The sequence below is a fragment of the Psammomys obesus genome, unplaced genomic scaffold, assembly GCF_907164565.1.
Source record: "Psammomys obesus unplaced genomic scaffold, mPsaObe1.curated_primary_1811, whole genome shotgun sequence".
In the NCBI taxonomy this organism is placed as follows: Eukaryota; Metazoa; Chordata; class Mammalia; order Rodentia; family Muridae; genus Psammomys; species Psammomys obesus.
The window spans coordinates 22,432,551-22,457,245 of NW_026596064.1; the positions used below are offsets into that span (position 1 = coordinate 22,432,551).

The window sequence follows — 24,695 nt, forward strand, 5'->3', positions numbered from 1 at the left end:
AGGCTACACGCCCCAGAGTGGCCACAGGTGTATGCATCAAGGGAAGAGAAAGTTGCACCTCAGAGCTGACCATGATCAAGTTAAAAACACCTGACACAATACTCGTGCTAAGACATTTCCTTCAGGTCATGACGAGCATGAAAACAATGGAGAGATTCTGCAAACACTCTGTGAGTGTTACAGCAGTGTGCTGCTCTAGGAGTCAGGTCAGACTCTACTTAGTGTTAACATCAAGCCCTTAGGAGAAATTAAAAAACAACAACAACAAAAAAAAAACAGTCTCCTCTGTCATTTATATACGCCAAGAACTATTCACACTTAGGGCTGGGCAGGGCAGCCAGGGAGCTGAAGAGGCTCCACACCTGGAAGAGATGCTTAGGCGAATACTGAAGGCCTTTCCATCCAGTGTGCATCCACCTTCTGGCCGTAAGAATGTCATTATCAGCTGTTAACTAAAACCAGGAGAAAGCAGTGCAGGTCCCTGGGAACCTCATCCTTCCCGAAGGGAGAATGCTCTGCAATTGAATTTTTAAAGAATCCTTTGAGTTCTTTTTTAGTTACGAAGTAAGTTTTATGTTAAAAGTATTTGTAGTTTACAGTGACAAGAAAAGAAAAGCTATAGTATGTCATACTGTTTACAGTGGTTATTCCTGAAGAGTGGAGCTGTGTAGCAAAGAAAGTTTCTCTTAAACTTTATACATTTTTTTAAGCTTTGAAAATAGTTTTTAGGCTAAGAACTGCCTTGTGTAGTTTAAAATTAAAAAAAAATAAAAAAAGCAAAGTTTAAAATTGTATGTAGGAAATTATACTTTTGGTTTATTTCCATTTTCCAGACACAGGTTGGCTGAGATTTACCATGAAAGACAGTTCTAGTCTGGGGGCAGGAGTTTATTATTCCACGTTCTTGTAACATGTGTCATAGCAGCTCAGCTCTGACATTAGCACTAAACATGATGGTGATGTGATTGATGGGAAAGGGCCAACAGACACTGTTGAAAGATGCAAGATCTCTTTAAGGGCAGAGAAAATCGGGACTTCAGACAGACAGCAGTTACATGAAACAGAAAACAGCGTGACACATCAACAGGTCTTTATGTCCCCTCTGGTAGAGAAAGCAGCTGCTGGAAGCAGGTATAGATGAACGGTCCTCCTTGGTGTGACAAGCACCACTGCTCTGTACCTGCAGGACACACAGAAAGGCTGTGCTCTACATAACAGTATTTTGGCCAGAGATATCACCCAAGGAAGATGGAGCCTTGTTAGTTTGCATAATATACTTGATGGTATTTGCCCCATGGCAAAGTCACTTAAGTCCTTTAAGGCCAGAATGTGTCCTGGTCATTAAGCAATACATGAGCCTATATCTAACAATTTCTAGATTAAATGAGTTAAACCATGTGGAACTAGTAAGAGCTGTTGTAAATTAAAAAAAAAAATGTTGGGCTATGTGATGTTTATTATTTGCCCTATGATTATCACAGCGGTATTTATTTAACCCATTATCTCAAATAAGACACAGACACCTGTTAGATTTATAATTGCCTCATTTATCTTGGGCTGGGCAGATATTTCACTTACATTATCTTAATAGCTTCACCATCCATCTTCCAGCCCCCATCCAGTGCCATTGCCTTAATCATCCTCATCTGGACTACCTTTCATCCATAATCCCATGGTACTTGGTTTTATTCTTTATCTGGGCCTTTCCAAGCCATCATTGGAGTTCTTTCACTAGTCCTATGTGGTTCCTTCTCCACACTAACCCATCGTGGCATCCTCCTTCCTCCTCTCTTCCCATATGTCTGTTTCCCATGATTCTCTTTTGAACCCAAAAGCCTGGGAACCTTAGCCATATCTACCTTGTTCTGCCCTGCACAGGTATAGGCTGTTTAATCAACCAATCAGGTATGTCTTAGGCAAGTTTACATAACAAGGATATGTGTAACCAGATCTTGAGGGCCAGCATTAGAACAACCCCCAACAGAGGACATTTCAGGAAAAGAGGTTTTTAACCCAAAATGCTGGAGAAAACAGCTGCAAATAAACACAGAGGGCAAAGTTGGCCAAAGCATTAAGTAGGATGGTGAATGACAGCAGGTGTCTGTGGGCTTAGAACTGTTGTAGTGCAGCTTTGAGTGTTCAGTGAAATGGAGAAATGCTTTGTGCTCAATGTAAAGAAGTGCTTGTGCACTACCATTTGTGAAAGACTAGACGCATAAAGAAAGAAAACTTCCAGAAGGATCCACGGTACTTGTTGAGAGATGCAGTAGAGAATAGTATTTCTTTGTTTCCTAGGCATATACATTTAGTGTAAGGAAAAACTAGTAGAACAAGGTGATCAAGGTAAGTAGAGCTCCTTTTGTTGTTATAAAGCAGAAAACTTGATCTAAGCCTGAGATTTAAGTTTAATTGTAGCATAATTTCCATGAGTCACACTTGTCTAGAAGGTTAAAGTCATTGTGACTTAGGAGGTTTATACTTCGGAAGAGTAAGAGGACAGGGAAGGCAAGAGAAAGCACAGGAGGGGGTAGTAGGGAATTAATATGACTAAAGTACATTATGAGCATGTGTGAAATATCATGGTGAAGCCTGTTACTTCATACAGTTGATATATACTAATAAAATCTTAAAGAGACAGTTTTTAAAAACTGTATGTGTAATCATTCCATAAAACATTTAAATTATAAAACATTTTAGAATGCACTAAACAATAGAAGCCAGAATTAAATATTAGAGGCTGAAAACATTGTCTTTAAGTAAGGTTTCATAGCCTTTTTTATACTTTATTCATATCTATCTATCTATCTATCTATCTATCTATCTATCTATCTATCTACCTACCTACCTACCTACCTATCTACCTACCTACCTATTTCAAGGCAGGGTCTCTCTGTGTAGCCCTGGCTGTCCTAGAACTTGCTATGTATACCAAGCTGGCCTCAAACTCACAGAGATCCACCCGCCTCTGCCTCCTGAGTGCTGGATTGAAAGCTTACTTATTTTAAAGATTTATTTGTATTCTGTGTGTATGAGTGTTTTGCTTGCATGTGCACTGTATGTGTAGTGGCCACAGAGACCAGAGGAGGGCATTGGATACCCTGAAACTGTTGTGTTTGTTGAGACAGGATTTATCCTAGGTCAACCTTAGTTTACTAGCCAGACTGGCCTCAAACATATACCAGTCTTCTTCCTGTCTAGTGTTAGCTAACAGGCATGTGTGACTCACTTTTTCTTCCTTTCTCTTCTCTTCCCTCTACTGTCCTTTCTTCTCTTTTTCTCTCCTCTCCTCCTCACCTTCTTATTTATTTATTTACTTTTTTTTTGGGGGGGGATGACCCTGCTGCCATGGGTGTGGGTCTGACAACAGGGTCATCCCCCAAAAGAAAGAAAGAAAGAAAAAAAAAAAAAAAAAAAAAAGGACAGCTTATGGGAGATGGGTCTGTCCTTTCAGGTGGGTCCTAGGGATCAAACTCAGAACATGAGTGGTCAACTTAGTGATGAACACTTTCATCTGCTGAGCCATCCTCTCCCCCCACTTTTTTTCCTTTTCTTTCTTTTTATTGGACAGGGTAGACCCACCCATTTGGCTTTTAACTCTTTATCCTCCTGCTATTTCTACCTCTCTAATGTTGGAATGATAGGTATGTACCACTATACCTAGAAGCTTCATTTTTTTATTGCAATTTTTTTTTTTTTTTTTAATTAGGAGGCATGCATGTGAAGGTCTGAGGATAGCTTGCAGGAGTCATTTCTTTTCTTCCATCATGTGGATTCTGGGGTAGGAGTCAGGCTGTCAAATCTGGAGGCAAGCATATTTGGCCACTGTGCCACCTCATCACCCCATTTCACTTTATGCTATCATTTGAAGCACAAAAGTTCTTACTTTCAATGAAGTTCGTTTTATTTTTTTTATTACTTGTGTTTTTGCTCTTATATCTAATTTTGTAAGTGTTGTTACATTGAATTAGATGTTTAAATATTTATTTTAAATTACATGTATATGTATGTATCTGTAACCGTGTGCATATATGTATAGTACCCACTGAGGCCATAAGAGCATGTCATATGGAGTTAGTTACACCCATGGACTGCCTTCAGTGGGTGCTAGGAACTGAAGTAGGGTCCTCTGCAAGAGCATTAAGTGTCCTTAACTGTTGAGTTACCTCTCCAGCCCTCATTTTGCATGTGATTATCCAGGTGCTCCAACTTTTTTTGTTAAAAAAAGAAAAGAAAAAGAAAAAAAATCTGTTTTTTCCCTCCTTGAATGGTTCTGGCTTCCTTGTCAGAGCCAGTTGGTCTCTAATGTAAAGGTTTGTTTCTGTGCTCTTAACTCTGTGTCATTAATCTGCATGTTGATACCATTCCATTTTGATTGCTGTAGCTTTGAAACTGGACTCTTCGGCTTTCTTTACCTTCCTACTTTTTCCTTTTAAACTATGTCAGTACTAGAATTTCAGTTTAACATTCTAACACTTTTTGTTTGTTTGTTTGTTTGTTTGTTTGTTTGTTTGTTTTTCAAGACAGGGTTTCTCTGTGTAGCCCTGGCTGTCCTGGACTCACTTTGTAGACCAGGCTGCCCTCAAACTCACAGAGACTACTTGCCTCTGCCTCCCAAGTGCTGGGATTGAAGGTGTGGACCACCACCACCCAGCTTAAGATTCTAACACATTTGAAGCAAGTGGTTTGAATATTTTGTTGTATGAAAACAGTAAATTCAGGTTGCTTCTGTGCTGCTTTTGCTTTCTAAGTTTCCTGGCCTGAGGTGTTAGCTCATACCTGTAATCCTAGCACTTGGGAGGCTGAGACAGAGGCATCAGATCAAGACCAGAATGGGTTATAAAATAAGTTTTGATGCCAATCTGTGCTTGATAAGACTGTTGAAAACAGAGAGAGAGAGAAAAGAAAGAAAAAGATGACTGAGGTGCGTTTGTATTTTGTGTCCAGTCACTTAGTGTCTGCTCCATGTGGTTTTAGTTTGTTTGCAAAGTTGTATCATCATCATCATAGTCAACTTTACAACATTTTTATCACCCGGAAAAGAAACTCCAAGACCATTAGTTGTTTCAGGAAACCTGGTTTGTGAAAACTGGCCACCAAAGGGAGCAAGTTCTGGGACTGACAGGCCAAGGGAAAATGATAAACAGATCCAGGATTTCACACAGTGCAATTTATTTGTGAAGAGGAACCTGCTTTGGGCACCAAGAAGACAGGAAGATCCTAGAGCCCTCAGGCAGGAGGGATGAGTCCAAATGCTAAGCTAGATGAAACTATGCAGATGTAGCCTTCCATTGTCCACAGTGTATCTGGGCCTTTTAGGAAAAAAAAAAAAAATCCCTCATAGAAGTAATATGTCATTTACTACTTAGAAAACTGCCCAGATGCCAGCAACCAGCGCAAAATGCTCAGCAAACTTTTAGTGACTGTCTGTCCTTATGGTGTTTTTAATTTGTGCCAGTAGCACTTAGAGGACAAAATGGCAATTGATCAATAGAAAAAATGGATAAACAGCCAATGTTATAAATTTCATACACAGTTATAGGTTCATACTTAGTACTAAAAAGGAGCAGACTCCTGGAAGAAAGTATACACATTTACATTAAACTGAGTGCAAGCGTGCCACAAGCGAGTTCCAGCTAATACATCTCTATAAGTCCAGTGGAAGAAACAGGAAAATAATTAGCTGTAAAATTGGGAAAGGGTTGACTAGGGAAGGCCAAGAAATAACATTGCCTGCTGGTAATGTCTGTAGTTTGAGGAGGATTGGGTCATAGCAGTATGTTCACCTGTCAAAGCTCACTGAATCGTGTGCTTAAGATGTTTGCAATTTGTGTGTGAGTTTTACCTCAAGGGAAAAGGGTCATAGAAAGTCCGATTTGATGAAGGAGATCTGAAGACCATCACTGGGCCTGACTCTGTTTTTTTTTCTGCACAGATATAATAACTCATAGATTATTAATACAATATTTTAGCATTTACCTTTAAAAATTCATGGCACTTTAACTATTTTAAGGAGTATGTTTATTTAGTCATATAAATATTGTATTAAAAATGCCATTTGAACTGGGTATGTGACTCAGTGGTCTAAGGCCCTGAGACATTTAAACCCCAGTGCCAAGAAGAGAAGAAAAGCCATTCATTAGTAGTTTGTTTGTTAAGTAAACAAAGATTTATGATACTGTAGTCCTTTATTCTGGTTATTTTTTCAACATCAGCAGTGTAAATTTTGGATGGCTCAGTCAGTAAAGTACACGCTGTGCAAGCTGAGAATCCAAGTTCACATCACCAGCCTTCATGTAAAAGCTAGGCATGGAGCACATACCTGTAATTCCAGTGCTGAGGGGAAAGAGACAGGAATACCTCTGAGCCCTGCTACTCAGACAGCTCAGCTAACTCAGTGGCCTGGAGGTTCAGTGTCTGTCCACCAACCTCTGGGCCCTCGCTTCTATCCCTGTCAGGAGCTCACCATGTAGCCCTGGCTGACCTGGAATTCATGATCTTCCTCAGTGCTGTGACTACATCCATGTGCCATCAAAACAAAGATTTTTGTCAGGTCTAGATTGTGTGTGTGTGTGCGCGTGCGCGTGTGTGTGTGTGTGCGCGCGCGCGCTTTAAAAAACCATGGGGTTTTTTAAAGTATAGAAGCATGTCATCTACAAATGGGAATTTTTTTTCTTTATTAATTACACTTTATTCACTTTGTATCCCCTGTGGTTCCCTCCCTCCTCCTGTCCTAATCCCTTCCTTCCTCCACCTCTGCATGCATGCCCCTCCCCAAGTCCACTGATAAGGGAGGACTTCTTTTCCTTCCTTCTGATCCTAGTCTATTAGGTCTCATCAGGAGTGGCTGCATTGTCTTCTTCTGTGGCCTGGTAATGCTGCTTCCCCCTCAGGGGGAGGGGAGTAATTAAAGAGCAGGCCAATCAGTTCATGTCAGAGACAGTCCCTGTTCCTATTACAATGGAACCCACTTGGATACTGAACTGCCATGGGCTACATCTGTGCAGGGGTCTTAGGTTATCTCCATGCATGTTCCTTGGTTGGAGTATCAGTCTCAGGAAAGACCCCTGTGCTCAGATTTTTTGGTTCTGTTGCTCTCCTTGTGGAGTTCCTGTCCTCTCCAGATCTTACTGTTTCCCACTTCTTTCCTAAGATTCCCTGCACTCTGCCCAAAGGTTGCCCATAAGTCTCAGCATCTACATTGATAGTCTGCAGGGCAAATGGGAATAATTTAACTTTTCTCTTTTTAATCTATATTCCTTTTAGATCTTTTTGTGAGTATGTGTACATACGTATCGTATGTATGTATGTATGTGTGTGTGTATATGTAGGTATGTCTATATATAGGTTTATGTATGTGCATGTGTGAACATGTACACTATGCATACACATATGAAGAACTGAGGTTGACTTTGAGTATCTTTCTCCATGCCCTTGGCTTTATTTAATTTTTAAAGGAGAGGTCTCTTGCTGAACTTGGAGCTTATTGTATCAACTGAACTCGCTGACCAGGGAGCCTCTGGGATCCAACTGTCTCCATCCGTTGTGGCTGAGGTCACAGGCATGTGCTGCCATACCTAGCTTTTTTTATGTGGGTGCTGAGAATCTTATGTTTACACAGCAAGCACTTTGCCCACTGAGCCACTTCCCAAGCCCTAGATGTAGGTTTTTTGAGAAGCCTCCACGTTGATTTTTACAGTGGCTATAATAGTTTACACTCCCTTAAATAGCATTTTTGTTAAAATTAGGAACAGCAAAAGAGTGACTACTTTCTTCACTCTTATTTATTATAGTATAAGAAGACAAGATAGAAAGCTTTGAATTGGGCAGTAAAGTGGAGAGTGATAGAGGAAGTTACCAGATGTCTTTCTGTGGCCTCCACAAGTGGGTGCACTTAAACACTCATATGTGTACACCACACCCACACCCCCCTCCCCCACACACCACACATATAGGAGTGCATGCATGGCACACACAAGGGAAAAAAAACTAACTAAAAATAAAATTTCCATATGTGTATGACCCACTCTTGATATATACCATTCCTGGGCATATACCCAAATGGTTATATCTGCTATTGTAGAGATACCTGACCATCCATATTTATTGTTGCTCTCTTCATAGTAGCAAGGAAATAGAGTCAGCCTAGATGCCCATCAGCAGATGAATGGGTGATGTAATGTACATGATAGAATTTTATTCAATTATAAAGAAAAATTTAAGTTATGAAATGTGCAGGAAATCAGTGGAACTGAAAAACATTATTTTAAGTAAGGTAACCTAGGCTCAGAAACATAAATCCCACATGTTTTCTTTCACCTATGGACTCATAGACGTGAAACCCACAGACAGAAAGTACTGGTACCTTCTAGATAGTCCTTTATGCATACTTAGGAAACATTATTCTAAAATAGAGCTGAGTTTCTCAGGCTTTCTGAGCACAGAGAAAGAAGAAAAGAAAGGAGAAAGGGATGTCACCCAAGAAGATTTACAACCCTAGGCCCTCCTACCCCTTCTCACTTGTAGGTCTGGCAGGAGGCTGTAAAGTGTGTTTTTTGTTGCACACACAGGCCACACATCTTCAGCCTGCCTTCTTAGCTCTGAACAAGTTGTCAGTCACTTCTACAAAAAAGAAGGGGTCAGAGAGCTGGGGCACACCTAAAGCCTTTGCTGTGGGAAGACCAGAGTGAGGATCCCCCAAATTCACAAATATTGGATGGGCATGGCGGCTCACCTGTAATTCCAGCCTCTGAGGGTGGCTTCCAGAACAGCCTAGCTGTGAAGACTAGGCATATTGACCGCAAACTCTGAGTTCAAATGAGAGTCGTTGCCTCAAAAAGAGTGAAATAGAGGGCAACCAAAAGAACTGGCATCACCTCCTGCATCTGCATTCACACATGAATGTCTTCATGCACACACATGTGAACACACACCACACAGTTCTCATACAGACACATGTAGAGAGAAATAAAATTTTAAATAAGGAAAATAGGAAATAGAAGAAAAGACACTTTTAGAATTGAGGGTGGGTCTTAATCTTAGACCCTATGTTATGAGATCTGTGGGCAATGAAGGCCCAAGGGACCATGAGCATACAGAATTGAAGAGAGCATGTCTGTATGCTCTCCCTGGCCTATAAGATCCCCTTTTAGGGGGTAGAATATGGGTTACCCATTGAAAAAAAGGCTTTTGAGAATAGTTGTATCTGCTTGTCCTCCAGTGGTGGGGAAAGGTCAGGATTCTCTTCATGTCTCTAAAACTTGCCTGCCTGCTGTCAGCTGCCAGCGTCATCTCATGGATACCTGGTAGCTATGAATACTCATTGGTTTTTCTTTTTTGTAGTAAGAAGAAAATATAACCTATAGAGACCATCTTCTGGCAGAGGATGATAAATTTGAATCAGAAAGAGGAGGTATTGGAAGCCAGGAATCCAAAGTGAAGAAACTCTGCAAACTCCTTGGGTGAGAAAGGAGCTGGGTTGCTTGTGTGCTTGCTTGCTGGCTTATCCCGAATTACTGTTCCTTGGTTATCCACTGGAGTGGTTCTTCAGGCCTTAGGAAGCTTCACCAATTGTAAGGAGAAGGAAGTGCAGGAACAGTGCTGCTGAAGTGAGTTATTTTTGAAAAACATAATAGTTGGATGTGTATGTGTGCATGTGTGCGCATGCATGCGTGTGTGGACTGTCATATGGCATGTGTGAAGGTCAGAAAACAACTTGCAGGAGTCAGTTCCTGTTTCTTCTGTAAGGAACTAAGATCATCAGTCTTGGTTGCAAACACTTTTACTCACTGAGCCATCTTGCTAGCCCTGGAGATGAGTTTTGACTACATATTCTCCACAGGCCGTATCAGTCCCTCTCCTGTGTTTATCCTCCTGACGCCCTCCTTTTTAGGGCTAGTACTTATTCTAAAATATCTTGTAAATATTCAGTGCTAACATTCCCTGAATCCTGATTGCTTCCAAGCACCACAGTGATTTACCTTCCTTGCATTATTTTAGTCCCTTCTCAAAACAACCCCATTATGTAGAACTGAGGTTCAGAAGGGGTTAGAATCTGCTCATGACCAAACAACTAGAAAGTGGCACAGCCATATTTTAAATTCATGCTTTCAGAATTCACCTCTATACTTAGTACCCCTTTTCCCTTCCCAGAAGAAAAAGGGAAGTCATATATGTACCTTCTCCCTTGTAGCCAGCCCAACAGGTACTCTAGCTTGGTGGCCTCTTTTGGAAGGCTTTTGCGATTCCTGGAAGTTAATCATTAACAGTTTCATTATCAAACTCTGGAAAATCACAGAGGAGAAGGAAATCACCAGTAGTCTTGCTGACCTTGTATAACTGCACTTCACATATTAATGTTTCTGCCTCTGGGAATTCCCCATTTGTGTGTATGTCTCCCTATAGGACATCTGTTTATAGCCAAGTAGTTGTGTATGCCTATAATCCCAACACTCAGGAAGCTGAGGCATGGAAATTACAAGTTTTTGAGGCCATCTCTGAACTCAATAGAGAGAGGGGAAAGAGAAAAAGAATGAAGGAAGAAAGGAAAATCCATTGTCTTCATATTTTAAATTTTGATAAGGTTTTCATACCCACATTTTAGTGGGTCTCCATTGATAACATGAGACTTCTGGCACTTTGAAGCTGAAGAAAGCCTCACCATGTTTTACATCTGCTACTTAAAATAGTATGTGTCCTTCATTGTTTCTGGAGGGTGGTCTGGCCATGTATCCTCACAGTTCATGCTGGCCAAGCCCTTTCCCAGCTTTCCCAGTGAGATGTTACTCTGAAGCCCAGGCTAGTCTGATACTGACGATGCAGCCCAGACAGGCTCTACCCTCACGATCCTCCGGGTATCAACCTTCTGAGTGCTGAGAGTTCAAGCTTGCATCCTATTTCCTTATTCCTGTTTTCACCCACAATACCCACAGGAGTGTTTTTCTGTGTTAATTTGTATGTAGCATTTTGGTATTAAAATCGAATTGCCATTTGATTTCTTCAAACTCCAGAATGAGTAAACCTCTTGGTGTATCTGTTTTGATATGGTTTTTTTAATCCCTTTGTAGGTTCCTATCACTGTCACCATGCCAGAAATGACAGAGCATGAGACACCTACAAAAAAGCAACACAGGTATGTATCCACAGCCCCAAATAATATCATGTAGATGGGTAGGAAGCAGAATTAGTTTGCTAAACAGTCCTTAATGAACTTGCATTTGTGTTCTAGAAAATGATTAATCTTCAGAACTATGTATGGGTGGATGGAAATAGATTTACTAAGAGATTCACATGGTTAAAATTTACCTCAGAAGGGTGACAAGTAAGAATGGTCATAAGTAGTTAAAACATATCAAATCTGTGTTACACATTTGTTTTCTAGGACATTTTCACTGGCATGCTGTATTCCTTTTGTAGATCCTGAAACGTTTAGATTGTACTTATTGTAACATTATAATCCATTAGTGACAATATATATAGCGTTACTTTCATTTTCTCACAGCCTCTTCTGAGTTTCTAGCACTTTAGGCAATGTCTGACTAGAATTGTGTGGCCACTGCTTTTGATAACGTTAAAACTACTATATTCTCTTTCACCAAATAGCTCTTGGTGAAAGCTAATGTGTTAGGTAATTATGCAAAATGGGAAAGTCAATGTCTTTAGTAGAAATTTTAAGAAAATGTAAGAGTTTGGACAACCTGAGTACACAGATGGAAAAGATGACTTGGAAGCGGCTGATACTGTAAATGTTGCCACCACCACATTTCCCTTGACTGGAATGGCAAGGCTGCCCTGTGCTGTTGCTCCTCTCTCCTACTCACTCCTGCTGCAGCTCCCAGCACCTCCCCTGCACATCCGCACTTGAATTACATTTTCAAATAGTGAAGATTTTCTGTGATTGACTCTATTCTTAGTGTGTGATTTCTGGGTATCAGTAAAGAATTGTTCTTACCTTTCAAAATTATGTCTATTAAAATTTTCTGAAAGTATCTGAGCCAGGCATAGTGGTGCATGCTTGTAATTCAGCACTCAGGGAGGCAGAGGCATGCAGATCTCTGAGTTCGAGGTCAGCCTGCTCTATAAAGAGAGTCCAGGAAAGCCAAGGCTACAAAGAAAAACCCTGCCTCGGAAAAAGGAAGGAAGGAAGGAACAAAGGAACGAAGAAAGGAAGGAAAGAAGGAAGATCTGCATTAAACTTTTCTTACTATAATATACACTAAATATTTTTTCTTCAGGTGGTTTTTTATTGATGCAATAAATACGGTTTTATAAAATTTGTTTTCATGGTTATGAAACTAAAAAATGCTTTTTTTGTTATCTTCCTGTCATCTGTCTGTGCACTTTCCATTTCAGAAAGAAGAACCGGGAGACACACAATGCAGGTATGTGCAGCAACTCGAACTTTACTGGGATCAGTTATGCCATGGTTGATTATAATAAGTTTTTATGTTGTAAACATGGAATTATTTGTTATATTTTAGAAAGGGCAAATTTATTGTTCTTATTGATAAAATATTCCAGAGCCTCATAGAGCTGACTGTATAACATCCAATTTATAGCCTATTTTGGATTTGTTATGAAATTAGAATATTTGGGGGGGATATTGTTGGAAGGGGTTTCACCCAGGACATCAGGAGAATAAGGGTTATGTCTGCACACTTTCCAGAGGGCAGCTCCCTGAGGAAGCTGAGCAGTGGGCTGTTAGCATGTGGCAGTCTTCCTTCTGAGACAGTCTCTCTGTGTGGCTCTGGCTGGCTGGAATTCACAGACAGCCACCTGTCTCTGCCTCCTGAGGGCTGGCATTACATGCCGCTATGCCTAGGGCATGTGGGCAGTCTTAGGTTGTACAGATGTCTATCATAAAAACATATGTATAAAAAAATATGATCTTACCTCTAATGATAGAAGTACAGGCCAAAGCCAGGTAAGTATACAATATTAATTGTGTATCCATTTTCATTTTGGCATATTTATTTTGAATTTGTATTTATTTTGAATTAGAGACTGTATTCTGCACCAGAAAAAAAATTAAAGTTACTTTCTATTACTCCACATCTGCAACTATAGATAGACATAAGGCAAGGATCTCTGGGGAGAGTTTATCCAGAAAGATACATTGAACACTGGTGGGATGAGTTTATCATCTTTGAAATTCACTTGGATATCAATGAGTACAATTTTTTAGAAAATTAATAAAGTAAACTATACTTAAAAGCCTTGCAATCACTTATTAGAAATAAAGACATATAAGATAGCCAAGAATAATTTATTATTATGTGCATGTGTTAAATTTTTATTATTTTTAATTATGTGTGTTGGTGTGCGCAGGTGCCCACAGAGGTTTAGAGCCCCTAGGAGCTGGAGTTACAGGTGGTTGTGAACCACCTAATGTGTGTGCTAGGGATTGAATCACGTTCTCTGGGAGAGTAGTACATGCTCTCAGCTGCTCAGCCATCTCTCCAGCCCAAGAGGCATGTTTATACTTTTAGCATCTTATAGAAATTATCTAAATGAACTCTTTTGTAGTCTTACTTGTTTTAGAGTTTTAGCATGTCAGTCTGGAACATTTTGTCAATTAGCAAGTTGTCAATTGCCTTGTATACTAGATTCATTTCTGTTGCCATAATAAAATATCCTGACCAAAAGCAACATAGGGGAGGAATAAATTTAATTGTTTTACAATTCCAAGTTGATGTTCATCACTGACAGAAACTCAAGGCAGGAACTCAAGCAGCTAGTCACATGACATTAATGGTCAAAGCAAAGAAACAATAAATACATTCTTGCTTGTTTTCTGCTACCTTCCTCCTCTCATACACCATTTAGGATCTCTGCATACAGAATGGAGCACCCACCACAGACTTACTGCATCAATTTGTAGTTAAGACCGTCTCCCACAGATATGACCACAGGACAGCCTGATTTAGATAATTCCTCTTTAAAATTCTCTTTTCCTAGGTTATCTTAGGCTGTGCTAAGTTGATTGTTAGTGCTAGCTGGTACTCCCTATTTCTAGAACAGAAAAGATCCTACGTGGCCAAAGTGGGATATCCCAGAAACGATAAACCAAACCAATGCCTTTTCTTATCTATTTTAAGATATAACCAATAGCTTCTATTCCTTGAAGGCCTAGTCATCTTACGGTAGGCATTTTAAGGTTCTTAAATTTTAAAAACAGTTCTCATTTGCTAAAAAAGAGGCAGCTTTTGTTATCAGTTGGGCTGTTGTGATGGCTCAGCAGGTGAAGGGGCTTGCCACTGAGCAGGTCAGCCTGAGCTTGATAACCGGAGCAGACATGATAGAGAGAACTGACTTTAAAGTCACATCTGACCTCCATGTGTGTGCTGCACATGCATGTGCACACACAAAGTAATTTAAAAACTAAATTTGTTTATCAATAAATCTCTACTAGTTATTTGAATTATAATGGAAAGATGGCCTAATACTAACACCTTATTGACAGTATCTTTTATCGTTTTTTTTTAAATATATGTGGACGTTTGCCTGCACGCATGTCTGTGCAGCAGTTGTGTGCCCTGCGAAGCAGAAGTCTTTGCATCCCCTTGAACTGAAGGGACAGATGGTTGTGAGCTGCTGTGTGGGTGCTGGGAATCAAACCCTGGTTTTCTGGAGGAACAGCCAGTGCTCTAAACCACTAAGCTGTCTTTCCAGTCCCCTCTTTATCATTTCAGTGTAGTTATTTATGATTTTCTTTACAGTGCTTATAAAAATGATGCATACATTTATTTTTGTAACATTTGACTTAAAATATTGCATTCTTAAAAATCTTATATACAATCTTAGTCACTTATCTTTGGTGAATAATGGTTATTGGTTTAGGGTTCAGTTTATTTTTCCAGGTCCAGTGGAAGGTGTTCTGCCACTGACCTTTAGACCCCTCCTCTTCTGTATGTGATTTCATTACGGACAGTTCCTCTGAACACTTTGGCCAAGTAGTATAAGGGTTGATAATCTGTTTTTCCTCTTTCTAGTGGAGAGGCACAGAAAGAAGAAAATCAATGCTGGAATAAACAGAATAGGAGAACTGATCCCATGCTCTCCTGCCCTGAAACAGGTTGGTGCCTCCCACTCCTCCCTGCTCTGAAGCAGTCCTGTGTCCTGTGTCCCTCGGTGTGTCCTCCTATCCTTTCCAGTATCCCCTCCCTCACTCTGAAACATGTAGGCATCCACCATATTTTCTTTTGCTGCTTGTTAGCAGACAGTGCTCTCAGTTATTTTGGTTTCTAGGGTGATTTGTTTCCTGTCATTAATGGGGGGGGGTCAAGTTAATAGCCTCATTTTTTCATTTGTTTCATTTTCTAGTTTATGCTGCCCATGCCCTCATGGGTGTGGGGTCATTGATTGGTCGACTGGCTCTCCATCTTAATTACTTTTGAGAGGACCACTCAACTGCCATTACATGTCTGTTTCCATCCCCCACAACACTGGAGCTGCCTGCAGGGGTAGCTATGCCTGGCTTCATATGTGAATTCTGGGGATTGAAACTCAGATCTTCATGTTTACACAGCAGGAACTCCTACCCACTGAGCCATATCTTCAGTCCTGTGTACTTTTAATTCTTTGCACATTTTCAGTGTAATCTTAATGCAGTTTTCTAGGTGGTCATGGTCAGATTACCGAATGACTTCTATTTGGCTTTTTTTCCCCTCTGAGACTTCTAGAACCATCTGTCCTCGGGTTTTTTGTTTGTTTGTTTGTTTTTTGTTTGTTTGTTGTTTGTTTGTTTTTCTAGAGACAGGGTTTCTCTGTGTAGCCTTGGCTGTCCTGGACTTACTTTGTAGCTGAGGCCGGCCTTAAACTCAACAGTGATCCACCTGCTTCTTCCCTGAGTGCTGGGATCAAAGGCATGTGCCATCATGCCTGTCTGTGTCCTCTGGTTTTGTTTTGTTTTGTGTTTTTGTCCTGTGTTTTTAATCTTAACTAGTTAGTCTCTTCCACCTCTAGCAGTTACTTTTAAAGAGTTCTTTTTATTTATTTTTTATTCTGTTTTTTCTATCTCATGCCATATGCTTATTTCATAGAATCTCATCACTAAGTATTATATGGACTTAACCTAGAAATTTTATTCAATTCATTCTATTTTTTCCCCTTTTCATTTAGATATTTTGTGTAAATAATAATAATTTTGTCTAAATAATAAGCCTTATTATTTAAATACTTAGTGACATATGAGTTTTTGTTTGTTTGCTTGCTTTACACTTGAGAATGAGGCAGCCAAAAGCCAATCAAAGTTTCCATGCCTTTACTTTGGGGAGGTGTGGGAGCCATTTAATTGGAGCTGCTGAACTACCCTATATTAGTGTGATTCAATACAACCCCTAGCCCAGGAATTACTTGGTGGCTGCCACCAGAATTGCAGCTCAAAGCTAATGGCATATATTTCCCTATCCAGAATTTGCACACTTGCCCCAGGATTGGAAAGAGTGACCAGGTATAGTGTGATCAGTGTGGGGAATGTGTGGGTATATGTGGAGGGGTCCTAAAGATGTCCCTGGACCACTTCCCCTGGAGAGTGGCACCTCCACCACCCCACACAGTAGCACGGGGTCCTGGGGACACTCAAGCCAGACTAGAGCTGAAGCAGTAGCTCCTGATACGTGCTAGGTACAGGGCCAAAACTGGTTTGTTGTTGCTGTTACTTGGGAATTTCCCAACTTTCCAAGCCTCAGTTTCCTACTTTGCCAAGTAGAAACAAATCTGCATCTTACCCTGTACCATCCTGCTCTAGCAGTGGCTCTTAGAGCCAGGTCTGAGCAAGTAGGCTATGCTGGGTAACCTCACCTTCTGCCTGGCATAGACTGCCACGCTTCCCACCCCTTCCTCCCCCTTCCTTCCCTAAGGGTTGCTCTGAGCCTGGCCCTGGTGCTGGCCCTGTTTTCAGGCTTGCTGGTCTGGAGGCAGTGCTGCAGGAGAGAAGTTTACCCTATGGAAGAGCCTCGTGGACAGAGCTGCTCGGGTGTGGCACTGATGCCGTGACTAACACCCAAGCTTGAGCCAGCTCATAATTCTTTCATCATGAGCCCGGCTCTCCAGATACAGCCCTGAACCAGACGCCTCCAATCACAGGGGAGGTGGGATAAGGCCGTGAGTCATCTCCAGGCATTGGGACCAGCCTTCAGGAAGCCTTCCTTGGTGTCTGGTTGTCCTGTTCCTGGCTCAAGAACTGAAAAAGAGCCTCAGGCTGGCTCACAAAGTGATTGCACAAGGGGTCTCTTTTTCCCAACACTGAGGTCTGAAAAGACTGTCTGACCTAAGGGGCAGACCCGGTACCAGGTCTCACCCATTCAAATGGACTAAAATTCAACCATTCTAGGTTTCAGCCTGGGGTGGGGCTGAAAACAGGTTAGAGACCTGTTTTAACATTAGGACCCTGACCTTCTAGGAGAACTGGCCCTCAGATAATCCCCCCCCTCAACTGAATGGCCCTCTTCACATGAGGGGTTGAGATACTTATCTGGGGGAAAGATTTTGGAGCAGGAGAAATAATTTATTAATAAAAGAATTATCAAAGTTTTTAAAAGCTAATTAAATATGCTTGTGATTGGCCCTAACTGTTTGGTTGTATTTTCCTCAGGAAAGCATCATCAGGCTCTTCCCTGGGAGGAGAAGGGGTGAAGGAGTGTGTGAGCCTGCTTGCCAGAGGTCTGGACAGGTTCTCGGACAGGGCTAGAGAGTGTGGAGCCGTAACCTAGTGCACAGTGTTTTGCCCTGTGTGACTTAGGAGCCTTGTCTTTGCTAGCTGTGTCCCAGCTGGCCCTGAAGTTGACATTTTCTACCTCAAATGAAGTTGCTCTGTGCAGCTGAGCGGGCAGAGAAGTCCTGCACTGGCTCAGGCTCCACGGTGCTTGGTGTCACTGTTCCAATACCCTTCGTGGACCTCTGCCCCCCCCCCCCAACAGGACGGTAGCAGTGCTGCTCCGCACTGGAGCTTTTGGGATGTGAAGGCTGGATCAGCCTGCTCCTTAATATTGCCTCCCTTGATGCCTCAATTTTTTTCTATCCCTACTGGGTGATTGAACTTCCATAAATGTGTGTGGGATTTTGTTTGGTTGAGTTTTTTGTTAAGTTTGTTTTGTTAAAAATAGATTGTGCCTGCTTTCAGGAGCCCGAGGCAGGAGGTTCATGAAGTCAAGCAAAGAAGAAGGATAGTTTTCTTAACACTGGGCTAATTATGCTGTACTTTGTTCTTTTTTTTCTCCATCTTGAGTGCAGGGGCCACTCAGACATGTTGAAAGCTGCCCAGTATAATCTTACCTTCCTGCCTACTCTTGGCTTCCATTGCCCGTTCTTGTAAGTTGTTCAAGAAAGGAAACCATGACCATTTCACTTTGTTAATGTCTAGACTGTGCAGCAGAAGTGACTGTCTGGTCCCAGAGCAGAGCAGCCTCCAGGCTGTCTTCACCGTTGTGTGCCCTCCCTCCTGCCTGAGTAGCGGCAGGTGGCTGAGCATTATCAGGTCCCACAGTGGCCTCCGTCTTGTTTTAAGAATAGACAGGATTCATATTCTCTTTCTGGTTTGTAGTACTGGGATTTAAAACTGGGACCGTGCATACTGTGTGGGGACTGTACCACTGAGTTTCACCTCCAGCCCCTGATTTTCTTTCTCTGAGTAAAAAAACTTTCTAACTTCCTAGGTGTGCATACTGGGTCTCTGTAGTGACTCAGTTGAAGGAACCCAGAACTGAAGCTTATTGAATCAAAGCACTAAGTCGTCGCAATGGACACATGAGAGAGGAATATAGGACTGGAGACATTAAAACTATGCATATTGGAGTGGAAGTCAGTCATTCATGACCATGGCCTTCAAAGTCAAAAGAACGAAACCAGAAGTGACCAGTGGATAGCTTAAATGCTTCCTGGTAATGAACTGACAAGTAAAAGAAATGTGTCACTAGAAAGAGTCAGCTAGCCATCCCCCCACCCCAATGTGATGTGAAAGTGCCTATAAGACACATCTGTAGTAAAATGTATGACATGATGTGCATAGCATCCTTCTGTCCAGGTGTGAGTGGATATATTGTGTATGTGAAGGTAGTGTATGAGGAGATGTGGGTGGAGATGTGCACATAGATGCAGGCCAAGGCCGGATAAGATCCTTGCTTGCCCTCTATTGTGCTCCACCTTATTCCTTTGGGAGAAGATCTCTCACTGGACTTGGAGTTCACAGGTTCTTTGCTTTTCGTTTGGTTTGGTTTTGGCTAGGCTGGCAACCAGTAAACCCCAGCAATCTTGTAGTCTGTGCTCTCCACCCTCAGCACTGGGATTGGATTCTGAGGATTCAAAATCAGATCCTCATGTATAAAAGTAACTTTTATTCATGATTTCGTTGTCTCTGAGGCTTACTGCCTCTGTCTGCTAACCTAGGCGTATTCCTAGAAGCTTCTAGCCTCCATACAATCTAATCTAGGCCCAGAATGTTTTCAGCCTCTGAGACTTACTGCTGAATAAGCTCACCCTTGCTAGCTCTTTCAGAACTCTGGATAGCTGGTTCAACTCAGTTGTTCTGGGTCAAACTGGTCTCCAAGGTGACTGATTCTATCTGGCTTCTCTCACTTCTGACTGAATTGTTCTGCCTGGCCTCAAACTAACTCTAGCAATCTGTTCTAATCTTTGGGCTCCTTTTCACTCTCTGGCTTCTTCTGTCTTTACCCATGTCTAGCCTGTTCTATCTTCACCCTGACTCTGTAGAACTCCCCCCAGTAAAAATGCCTCCTCTCTTTTCCTCTCCCTGCTGCTCTCTGCTTCAACTGCCTCTGCTGACCTGCATGCACTGAACTCCCCTTCCCTGCACTGCCTCTCAGGTCCCTGACTCAATCCAACTGCCTGAAGAGAGAGAAGACATCTACATGCCTCTGTCTCCTAGGTACTGGGATTAAAGGCATGTGCCACCATGCTTGGACCTGAGCTTTTCTTTACCTGAAACTTGCTCTATACCAGGCTGGCCTTGAACTCAAAGATCTGTTTGTTTCCGTCTCCTGGGATTAAATGCATGTCTGTATTCCAGCCAGAATAGCCATGTTGCTGAATTAAAATTCCTGTATAGTCGTGCTTGTGCAGAAAGTACTTTTACCCAGTGACCCACCTGCCAGAAGCTGTGTCTGGGTTTATAAAGAATAGATCAGCATAGATTATTTCTGGAAGGATAGCATGCAGCTTCTAATGATTGTGTCTAGGGCAGGATCTGGAGAGCAAGAACATAGAGGAATGTTGCTTTTCAATGTTTATCCCTTCATATTATTTACATTTTTGCCGTATGCACATACTGTTTTTGTTCTCTGTGAGTTTGTTTATATGATGTGTGTGTAGTCGTGTGTGTGTATGTGTGTGTATGGGCAAACGCACGCTCATGTTCACACATGTCTGTGTTCGCATGTGCATGTAGAGACCAGAGGTCACCTTCTTTTTTTTTAATTTTTATTAATTACACTTTATTCACTTTGTATCCCCCCGTAAGCCCCTCCCTTCTCCCCTGCCGATCCCACCCTCCTACCCCCTTCTTCACGCATGCCCCTCCCCAAGTCCACTGATAGGGGAGGTCCTCCTCTCCTTCCTTCTGATCTTAGTCTATCAGATCTCATCAGGAGTGGCTGCATTGTCCTCTTCTGTGGCCTGGTAAGGCTGCTTCCCCCTCAGGGGGGTCTTCCTAGAGACTCATACTCCAACCAAGTACCATGCATGGAGATAACCTAGAACCCCTGCACAGATGTAGCCCATGAGTTTAGTGTTCAAGTGGGTTCCATAGTAACGGGAAGAGGGACTGCCTCTGACATAATCTGGTTAGCTAACTTCTTTAATGGCTTTTCTCCTTATTTCTTTGAGACTTGCTCTCACACTGAACATGGAGTTCAATGATTCAGTTCAGCCAAACTGGCTGACTACTAAGCTCCAGCGATCTCCCCGTCTCTGTCTCCCCAGTGCTAAGATTACAGACATGGTCTGCAATGACCCGTGCTGGCAGTCTGAACTCAGGTCCTCATGCTTGCATGGCAAGTACTTTACTGACTGACCCATCTTCCAGTTCCCACATTCTGTTTTCAGTCTCAAACTTTATCAAGACCATGGCACTGGAGAGTGGCATGCTGCTCTTAGAGAGGACCCAAGTTCTGTTCCCAGCACCCAGGTCAGGTGGCTCACAGCCATCTGTGACTCCAGCTCCAAGGGATCCAGTGTCCTCTTCAGCACTTTAGAGGTACCTGCACATGGCACTTTCTTTCACACAAATGCACTCATATACACATAATTAGAAATATAAAATAGAAATGGAATATAGTAAGAACATGGCACCAAGACTCAGTCAAGTGATAATCCTTTCTCAGTGAGGAGGAAGGGGCTAATGGGGGGACACAAAATGAATTATTTAGGGTAATTTGAGGTTGTGGTTGTCAGTAGAGAGTAACACTGAAATCTAACATTTTGATATAGGCCCTCTGAGGCCTGTTCTCCAACTAGTCTTTCCAGTATATCTTATTGACTCGTCCTGTCTTGACACACACCAGGGCCAGCCCTGCCTAAGTGTGTTTGCTTTCTGAGCCCACGTCCCACTCCTTCTTCCTCCAGATAGCTTCAGGGTGTGCTTTGTCCTTTTCAGGTTTTTCCTGGGAGTCACCACACAGCGAGCTCCCAAAGCCCCCCTTTCAGAAACACTGCAGCAGTAACAAAGTATCATGGATCCAGGGACTTACTTAATCCAGCAGTTGTGGAGGCTGAGAAGTCTAAAGTGAAGATTCCAACCCTTGGGCTGAAGAGATGGCTCAGCAGTTAAAGTGGGGACTGCTCTTGCAGAGGACCTAACTTTGGTTCCCAGCACCCCTGTCAGGCATCTCACAAGCGCCTGTATCTCCAGACCAACAGGATTCAGCACCTCCGGCCTCCTTGTGCACTCATGTGCATAAGGCCACACTAAAACACAAACATAATTCCAAACAATAAAACCTTTAAAAACTATTCTAATCCTAATTATCTACTCACAGGGTACAGAGAGAAAAACTGCCCGACCTTTTCCCTTTTAAAGAAATTAATTAATTAATTATGTGAATGTTTGAGTTTATGTACACTGTATAGATGCAGGACACTGCAGAGGCCAAAGAGGCTGTTGGAGCCAATAGAAATGGAGTTACAGGTGGTTGTGAGCCCCCATGGTGGGTACTAGGAACCAAACCTGGGTCCTTTACAGGAGCAATAAGTGACCGTAACTGCTAAACCATCTTTCTAGCATGTCTCTTCATATAAGGGTGTTAAATCTGTAAGAGCAGTAAATGTTCTTGAGTGCTGAACCTCCTCCATGTCTCTTTCTTCTTGTGAGGGACTAAGCCCTTTCATAAGAGTAGCGCCCTCTCAGACTTCAGCTCCAAATCATCACATTACAGCTCAGCAGTTGTACTATAACCTGGGAAGGGGGCCACAAACCGTTAGTCCACATATTGCCACTCCAAGCTCCTTCCCTATCCTCTTTGATTATCCTTTGTTCTGCCACTTGTGAATCATGCTGAATCTTTTCACCTCATTATATGTGTTAGTGGTGTATAGTGGTGTTGTGTGTGTGTGTGTGTGTGTGTGCATGCACACGCATTCATTTGTACATGTGTGTAGAGTCCAAAGGACAATTTTAGGTGTCATTCTTCAGGAGCCAAGCATTTTGGCTTTATCTGTATTGTATGTGCATGTGGGAGGGGTGTGTACTTTCATGTGCTCGCACATGTGAAGGCCAGAATATACTTCCTGTGCTGTTCCTTCGGTGAACTTGCCTTCCACCTTACTTTCTTCTTCCTTTTTTTTTTTTTTTTTTTTTTTTTACTTTTTAGATTGGTTGGCCTAGAATTCTATGTGGACAGGCTGTCTTTGAACTAAGAAAGCTGCCTGCTTCTGCCTCCTCAGTGCTAGGATTAAAGGTGTGGGCAACCACACCCATACCTTTTGCCTAACTTCTTGAGACAGGATCTCCCCTTGAGAGACGGATGAGGCTGGCTGGCTCCACCTTCCCAGAGCTGGAATTACAAGTGCATGCCACCATGCCTGGCTTTTAAAACTTAGCTTCAGCGAAGTGAGATCCCGTCTTCATGCTTACACAGAGAGCATTTGACCAACTGAGCTTTTCACCTGATTCATGTGTGCATCTGTGTGTGGGAGAAAGGTTTCCTGCTTTCCTGTATCTAGAACAGAGCCTGACACAGTAAATGGTCAGAAGGTGTTTAGTAAAAATAAAAACGAACAATAGAAGCCTTTGAACTTTGTACCTAATTTGAATTTTAACAAGTTACATATCACATCTGATAAATCAAGCATTTTACATGTTTTCTTACAGGTTTTACCTTTTAATGAAATGTTTAAGTCATTAATTTTCTGTTGCAGAGCAAGAACATGATCCTGGACCAAGCCTTTAAGTATATAACAGAACTGAAGCGGCAAAACGATGAACTCCTGCTTAACGGCGGGAACAGTGAACAAGGTAGAGCCTTCTGGAGTTTTGCTGTCTCCTGTTTGTTAGACTGTGTTTAGGTGTTTGTGTTGCAGTGACATGCACGTGAGGACACGGAAAGCTCTGCCAATCCTCAAATCAGAATAGACCTGCCCTCAAGCAGCCCAAGAGAATAGTGTTGCAAATGAGATCATTGCAGTTAAACTCATCTTTCTCCTCTGCACTCAATTTTAATCTTGTACAAACACGTACATTCAGGTCTGATTACTTCTTTGTATTTTATGTGTGCCTCAGCCATAAAACTAACAGTGTTCACTCTCCTTTGCTCCACTTGGCCCTTGCTTTTAGGAAACTCTCAGAAGATTACCATAGAGGAACCCCCTGCTGAGGGTAGCTTATAAACAAGGATAGAGCTGGGCCATATTTCACCAGTGCCCTGTTTCAGAAAGACTAATGTTCACTCATGATTGTTTACATTAACACAAAGTGGGTATTGAACTGTCGGCTCATGTAACGATATCTGATTTTTAGGTGGAACATTTTGTACTGGGTTTTGATTTTTCCAGAAGCACTGGAGAGAGGCTGAAAGGAAACACTCTAGGCCAGTGGGAAGCTCAGGGTGGGAGGCCAGCTGAGCGACCCTTTATTATGGCTCTGAAAAGAACAGAGAATTTCCCACAACAATCTAGTAGACCACCTTAAAAGGAACAGTGTTTGACTGAGGTTGGATAGTGTTATGTCATGATGCTTGTGATGGGCAAGAATGTTACTGAAAACTATGTCCAGGAGGGCAGCATTCAGAACTCTTCCTTACATTCAGTTAAAAAGGTGCTTTCCTGAGTCAGCTCTCCTTTGATGATGCAGACCACCCTTAAGGGTGATTCCATCAGACAGTTAGACATATTGGTGTTGGGGAGCATCGTGAAGTACCCCACAAGATGCTTTGAGGTTAGAGTGGTCTACGGACTTCTCTAGTGGAAGTTCCTTTGGCTTAGAACACTGGCTAAGTCAAACAGTCACGCTACCTTAGAGAAAAGGGAAGCTAATGAAAAACTACCAGATTCATGGGGCTCAGAAAAGGCCCAGCAGTCAAGCCAGGGGTTGGCGCAGAACCTGAAGCAACTTCAATGGCTCTTTTGTCATCCCCGTTATGATCATTGTTTCTCTGTTTTTTGTGTTTTTGTGTTTTTCATATTTTCTATTACTCCCTGATCCCAATATTTTTTGTTCTTGTTGTTGCTCTTTTGGTAGTAGATTGTTTATA

General features: G+C 42.0%; 1 protein-coding gene across 1 annotated transcript in view; it reads left to right on the plus strand.

Moving 5' to 3' along the window:
* Usf3 (upstream transcription factor family member 3) overlaps nucleotides 1-24,695 on the plus strand; it is a 55,771-nt gene that overhangs the window by 17,415 nt on the left and 13,661 nt on the right. The window contains exons 2-6 of the mRNA XM_055625010.1: nucleotides 9,340-9,458; nucleotides 11,064-11,128; nucleotides 12,349-12,377; nucleotides 14,988-15,070; nucleotides 23,365-23,461. Coding sequence (XP_055480985.1) covers nucleotides 11,082-11,128; nucleotides 12,349-12,377; nucleotides 14,988-15,070; nucleotides 23,365-23,461 — 256 coding nt within the window. The 5' untranslated portion in view covers nucleotides 9,340-9,458; nucleotides 11,064-11,081. The remainder of the gene's footprint in view (nucleotides 1-9,339; nucleotides 9,459-11,063; nucleotides 11,129-12,348; nucleotides 12,378-14,987; nucleotides 15,071-23,364; nucleotides 23,462-24,695) is intronic.